The following is a 7282-nucleotide window of genomic DNA, read 5'->3' on the forward strand; positions in this document are numbered from 1 at the left end:
AAGGCAGGGGAGTATGGGAACAGTACTCAGCTTGACCTAGCAGTCAAAAAACAAAACTACTTCAGCATCTGCGGCTAATAGACTCTCGATCGGACTCCCGATCGCATTGGTATTTCTCAATCAATCTTGTGAGCTGTTATACATTGGAAGTCCAGCAGGTGAAGTTGTTGTACAGTGTGAGCACGGTCACTTCTGGTAAGTAATTGAGGGCATGGCTAGTGTAAGGGTGCTGGGAGGAACAGGCTTGTTGACTAGACTTTCACGTCTAGGTTCAAATGTAGCTCACGTGCAATCAGTTTGGAGGTCTCTGCTTCCTGCAGTGGGATAAGTCCACCTCACAGTCCAAGCCAAGCACAGCCAGACAGGTTGCTTTAACCTTGGAAATAAGAGAAATACAATCATAAACTACAAAAGGCAATACCACATTTTTTTTTTTTACTGGGGCTTAAAAAAAAAAAAAGTTGGGAAATAAGTTTATCGAGAAATGTATAAACTTTGTGCCCTTAAGTGAATAAATATGCTACGTATTCTGCAGAGAGGGCACACTGAGGGGAATCTTATGTTTGTTGCTATTTGACTGTTTGATGTGGTTTTTACTGAGCTAATGATGCAAATGGTTCCTCCCCTCATTGCTTTTGCAATGGAAAAGCTGGTACATCTCTAGTTTTTACTGTTTTCTAAAAAAAGCCACAAACATTGTCCTCCCCCCCCCCCCCCCCCCCCCCCCCCTCACCCTCACAAACATGTACATAAACACACACAGAAACTGCCCAATCCCAGCCGCACAGGGGCCCTGAAGAGAGGCTGACTCTGTGCTGACACAGATTCAGGACCGTTCACAGCCTGTCACATCCTGAGAGTACTCTGTCTCTCTGCCTCTCCGTCTGTCACACACACTCAGGCACTTCCTCCTGCCCCCATGGCTGAGTTTGTGCGAGTTCGCAAGAAACACCTACAGGCTCCAATCAAGAGGTAAGTCAGCGAACGAGAGGAGTTCTCTCTGGGACTGCTCTTGTTTTTTTCACTTTCTCTCTCTCTCTGGAAGCAAGGGGCTACACTAACTCTGCTGAGTTCATAAAGGAGTAAGACTGCTGGGTGCGCCTGTCTTCTCTCCAGGACAGCAGACTCCGAGATCCTGCCCTCCAGCAGTTCATCGAGTTCCCCGCGGTCTTGTAGTTTGTTTCTTTCTAACTCATCTACGAGTGTGTACTCTCATTGCAAACCTGGCATCACAGCGATTAACTTTGCAGTTCAAGACGTCCACAGACTCCGTTGATTCTTTGTTTCATGTTGTATTCTTTAGTGTTTTCCTGTCACTTGTCAAATGTCGTCTTAGATCACTCCAAGAAAAAGCCTTTGGTTTTGCTGTTTATTTTAACCCAATGTTTTCACTCGCGTTATGTTCTGAGTCATGCTGTTCTTTAAAAAAGATTTACTGTGAACATTTTGCGCAGAGAGAACTTTGTTCAGGGTAACAGTTTAGAAGTTGTGCAACAAGATTTCTTTTTTAGGCTTTGGAATGAGTTTAAAACCAGAACTGTAAAAATATGACCTGCCTTTCAATCTTATTTTTTCATGTTTTTGATTATTATACAATATCTGTCACTCTGATTGGACCTCCTAGATGCACAACTGTTTCTCCAGGTGATAAACAACCTCACGTCAGTGTTGAGACAAACCACCACAAACAACATACAAAAACACCCACAGCCAAGCTCTATTTACATAATTAAACACATTATTTATCCAAGTAAGGGTTGTAAATGCGAGTTAACATTTTTGGTCAAAACATCTGTTCACCAGACTGAACCGAAATGATTTTACGACGAGCATTAAAAGTCATGCTTGTATATTTCCTCAGAAGATTATTTCCTGCTTCAGGCTGCGATGCCCAACAGTAGCCAGGCTTGAGCGTGATAGGATCCTCAGTCATGGAAAAACTAAAGTTAATGATGCGTTGCTGCTACTCCCCCATAAGCAAAGGCAACGGGCCGGGATAGCATTGCCTCGCTTCCACCAATTAGCATTGAGGCAAAAAGAAAGAAGTGAAAGCTGAACACACACGGAGCAGCACACTGCTTCAGCTCCTTCCTTTAGCAGCGTGTGCCCTCAATCCCCAATGATACACACAGTGTGGGGCAGCACTGATGGGGTCCCATCTTAAACACCCTGGGTGTTTGCAAAGAAAACTGTCCGCCCCTTCGACCGAGCATGTTTCTGTCATTCCATGCAGCCCTGACGCACAAGAGTCAGAAACATCCAGCGCTTAGTCAGTATTTGGGACAGCACATCAAATAACAAGCCTCAGGGAAAAGGTGTGGGGGAAGGCAAAGCTTTCTTGAAGTTGCTTGCTTTCTTCCAGTTTATGCTGATGTTAAACGCTTTGTAAAGCACTTGTCTGGGGCAGTTTAAGCAGTGTCTGGGGCAGGTTAAAGCAGCTTTCTTTTAAGTTATAGAGCTGACAGTGCGAGCAAGTCTGTTTCTTTTTTCAAGTATGCAAACAAGAAAAGCCCGCATTGCAATGATCTTGAATGGCAGTGCTGTATGTTGTACTCAACAGCGCCCTCCTGTAGGCTCCTCTCTCTGAAAGATGTTCTTGCTTGCAGGTTACGCATCATGATGAAACAGCTGGACAAGAAAGAGGTGGACTTCGAAGACATAAAGAAGAATCTGGAATACACGGCTTCTCTGCTAGAGGCAGTTTACATTGACGAGAACAGGTAACTGCTGCCATCTGGAGGATAAAATTGGAAATGACCCCAATTTGAAATAAGCCACCATCCTGGCCAGGGAGGGAAGCAGTTTCCATGTTCTGCAGTGTATATGGGAGGTTCAAAATGTAACAAGGAAGTGTAAATCTATGGCCAAAAGTTTTGCATCACATAGAATTTTAGGACTGAGACATCATTTAAAAAAAAAACAACTACATGAACATAATTTAAATATTTTATTTTATATCATGTAATGAAAGAAACTACAAAATGATATCGCAAAAAGTGTACCGGAATTCATAATTTCAAAATGTCACATTCTTATATTTTTGTGTTTTTTGTTAGGTATATGCAAAACTACAAAGCGGTATGTGATTCAATATCTTAACGTAACATTATTCAGGAGGTTTCATTCGACTTCATGAAGCAAAATTAGTTCATTCTATAGGGTGATATAAAACACTTGGTCAGAGCTGTATGTGCAGCACACTGTCCAGGATTCAAACTGTCTCTGACATGTGTGATTGCAATGAAAGCTGATACACACACAACCTGGGTTGCTCTTCACAGGCAGATCCTGGATATCGAAGATGACTTGCAGCAGCTCAGAGCGGACACAGTCCACTCGGAGGTTCGCGACTGGCTGTCCTCCACCTTCACCCACAAGGCCCTTTCCCCTGGCAAGCGGTCCGACGAGAAGCGCACATTCCGCAGCATTGTTCATGTTGTGCAGGCTGGCATCTTCGTGGAGAGGTGAGACTAATCCACCCCCCAAAAAAACCTGCCCGTCTGAGACAGACACAAGGGGGGCTGAGCTAGGGAGGCCTTCCACATACTGGCCTAAGAGGTTGAGCTGTAGCCCCCACTGCAACTTTATCCTTCGGTTAACACTTGGGTTAAATATCCAGTTTTGTACCCTAATTTGCTCCCACCCAGTCAAGTTTCTCAGTTAGAAATCTACGATGAATCAATGAGTTGTCTCTCTTTGTTTGTGGTTCTTCCATCTGAGTTGTCTTCACTTCATTCTATTCTAACTGCAATCGTCTCATTTTGTTTCAGAATGTTTAAGAAAGCCTACTCTGCTGCCATTCCCAACCAGTCGTCTGCAGTGCTTCACTGCCTGAGGGTAAAGAAACTAGTGCCTCTTGCAAACCAGCAAGGAATACGTGCTAAAGGGTTTCAGGTGATAAAGGGGATTCGTAGCAGACAGGTCTTACTGTGTGTAGGATTTCATCATTGCTATTACTACTCTTATTATTACTGGGGACGCAATCTATCCGTCAGCTGTGCACGTGGTAACGGGGTGCATATATAAGGATGACAACAGCTTATCCACAGAATGGTTACTGGGGAGACCTGTATTTCAGAACGTAGACCGGTGGAACTTCGACATGTTTGCACTGAACTCGGCCAGCAGGGAGCGCTCTCTGAGGACCGTGGTCATCGAGCTCCTCACCCGATACGAGCTCAACAGCCACTTCAAGGTGACCTTTTGCATTCCTCCGTTTATTTCAGCTTTAAATGGCCAAGTGCGTCTCGTTACTCAAAATGCTTCTTTTTTTTTTGACAGATTCCAATCGCGTTCCTGATCTCCTTCCTCGATGATCTGGAGAGCGGATACAACAAGCACCGGAACCCATATCACAGCCAGGTCCACGCGGCCGACATCACTCAGACTGTCCACTGCCTTCTGCTGCGCACAGGCTTAGTGGTACCTGTCACTGTCCCTCTCCGAGGGGACGGGGGACGGGGGATGGGGGGTCATGTTTAAAAGTTAAAAGTTTTGCATCAACTACAATTTTAGGATCGAGACAACTAAAATAAATACATTTTATGTATATATATATAATATATATATTATATATATATATATATATACATATATATACAGTAATATATAGTATGATATATTGTAGTATTTAGTAAATAAATGGTATTTACCATCACGTAATCAAAGAAACTACACAATGAGATTGCAAAAGTCTACCGGAAGCCATAACAGTAGTACAGTATTTCATGTCAGAATCTCACATTTTTCAATTTGTCAGTTTTTCGTTAAGTATATGGAAAACTACAAAGCGGTATGTGATTCAATATGTTAACGTAACATTGTTCAGTAGGTTTCATTTCATGCAAAACTTTTGGCTGTAGCTGTACATCAACATTAACAGCTGGTTTGTGACTCTCCTGCAGAACTGGCTGAGCGAGCTGGAGATCCTTGCAGCGCTCTTTGCAGCTGCGATCCACGACTTTGAGCACACTGGCACCACCAACCCCTTCCACGTGCAGACCAGGTAAGGGACCCCGGCTCACGGCAGCCAAGCCCCTCTCCTCTCCCTCTGATCTACATGTATGGGACAGCTACTCAAACTGCTCCAAATACCATCGACTGCCACTCTAAATCAGCTGACAGCTAGACATTCTCAACGTGCCTTTCACATAAACATGCTTTTCAGAAAGAGTATTTTTAGATCAGTGGGATTTTTTTTTTTTGGAAAGAAAACAAGAAATAAAATCAACTCTCTGTAGAGATCAAGGTGAATGGGGTCCTAGATTTGGCTGACGTAGTTGCTCTTTGCCCAGCAAGCACAGACTACATGTTTTTATTAAAATAAAAATTCTGTGCATAACACCAGAGCAAACCTGGGGATTGCATTGTGAATTGCATGGTCTACTTAAAGCACGTAGTAATAGCATCTGACTGAAACCACAGCAAGGCATGACAAAAACATGGCAAAGTACAGGACAGCATGGTAAAACAGAAAGAATTCCCAGAACACAGTTCTATATGATTTACTTCTGGCCCGGCAACATGTTTTTCTTTCTCCCAAAGAAAGCTTTCAAAAACAGCAAGGCTGGGCTGACCCCTTTCACCTCCCATTCCTGGGAAATGAAACAACGGCTTCAAGGGAGAGGAAGCATCCCAAGTCCACAAGTCCACTCCTCCTGTCTGATTCTTCCATACTGTTTCTGTCAAGGTCCGATTATGCGATGATCTATAACGACCGCTCTGTGCTGGAAAGTCACCATGTGAGCGCAGCGTTTCGGCTCATGCAGGACGATGAGAGGAACATCTTCATCAACCTCTCCCGGGAGGAATGGAGGTAAAAGGCAGCAGTGAGTCCTGTACAGAAACGCACCACTCGGTCCCAAATCTGCTCAAACTGTTTATTCACTTTGTCACCACAGGGCCAGCACAGGTACATCTCACTAGGAGGTCCAGTGGTCAAAGAAAATGGCTTGATACCAGGAGGTCCCCGGTTCTAATCCCAGCTCAGCCACTGACTCACTGTGTGTGACCCTGAGCAAGTCACTTAACCTCCTTGTGCTCCATCACCCCCTAGTCTCTATAAGTCACTTTGGATAAATGTGTCTGATAAATGACTAATTATTATTATTAATAATAATAATAATAATAGTGCAAGCACTTACACAGAGAGACCCTAATAACCTGAAAAGGCACAACTATGGATATACTTAGATATTTTGCATTTAACACCAATATATGACCTTTTGATATTAGCTCAAACAGTGAGTGTGCTGTGCACTTTGTGCTAATCTCTCACTGGTTTGTGTTTAGTTGTGAGTGTGTGCGTGTGGTTTTAGTCTGTGCCGCTCACACAGATAGTGGCGTTTTCAGTCTCGCTCACAATGCTGCCTGCCCGTGTCTGCAGGGAGCTGCGTAGTCTCGTCATCGAGATGGTTCTGGCAACGGACATGTCGACCCACCTCATGCAGGTCAAGTCCATGAAGACCTGTCTGCAGCAGCTGGACAGGTAAGAGGCGGGACACTGCTCTCCTGAGCTACAGATAGCCCCCCCACCCCCTCCGGCTTGACCCGCAGTCTGCTCTGTCCCTCCCCAGGATTGACAAACCCAAAGCTCTGTCCTTGCTGCTGCACACTGCAGATATCAGCCACCCCACCAAGCCCTGGGCTCTACACACTCGCTGGACCAAGGCCCTGATGGAGGAGTTCTTCAGGCAGGTAATCCCCTGGACCCAGCACCAATCTCTCCCTGAGCAGAGTGCACAGCTATGGCCAAAGGTTTTGCATCACCCAACAAAATGAACTAATTTTGCTTTGTCACATTCGAATGAAATCTGTTGAATAATGTTACGTTAGGATATTGAATTACATACCGCTTTGTAGTTTTCCATATGCTTAATGAAAAACTGACAATTGAAATAATATTAATCTAACATAAAATGCTGTACTACTGTTATGGCTGCCTGTAGACTTTTGCAATAGCATTAGTTTATTTGATTACATGATGTTAAATAAAAAATCGAAATTAAGTAGTTTTTGTTTTTTTTAAATTATGTCTCAATCCTAAAATTCTAGGTGATGCAAAACTTTTGGCCATAGCTGTACAATTAGCTCATGTGCAAACAAGATAGGGTCATCTCAGACAGTCAGCAGTAACACTGAAATAACAGAATAAAAGTATAGGAATTATAACCGAGTACAATGTGACCCAGTGGTTTTCAACCTGTGTACGTGTACCAATACAGGTACGTGACAGGTTTGCAACTGGTACGCACTGGCAGTTGTTCCTGACGATATGATTCCT

General features: G+C 43.9%; 1 protein-coding gene across 1 annotated transcript; it reads left to right on the top strand.

Annotated features, from left to right (window-relative positions):
* The first annotated feature begins 791 nt into the window (after positions 1–791).
* Positions 792–6798, top strand: LOC121308907 (calcium/calmodulin-dependent 3',5'-cyclic nucleotide phosphodiesterase 1B-like). Its single transcript, XM_041241626.1, has 10 exons — positions 792–972; positions 2607–2720; positions 3282–3464; positions 3771–3837; positions 4079–4195; positions 4282–4422; positions 4905–5005; positions 5690–5815; positions 6386–6487; positions 6576–6798. The coding sequence occupies exons 1-10, from the start codon at positions 920–922 to the stop codon at positions 6778–6780; spliced, it is 1209 nt and encodes a 402-aa protein (XP_041097560.1). The 5' UTR covers positions 792–919; the 3' UTR covers positions 6781–6798.
* Positions 6799–7282: the final 484 nt, after the last annotated feature.

This window comes from Polyodon spathula, unplaced genomic scaffold (assembly GCF_017654505.1).
Source record: "Polyodon spathula isolate WHYD16114869_AA unplaced genomic scaffold, ASM1765450v1 scaffolds_803, whole genome shotgun sequence".
Taxonomy (NCBI): domain Eukaryota; kingdom Metazoa; phylum Chordata; class Actinopteri; order Acipenseriformes; family Polyodontidae; genus Polyodon; species Polyodon spathula.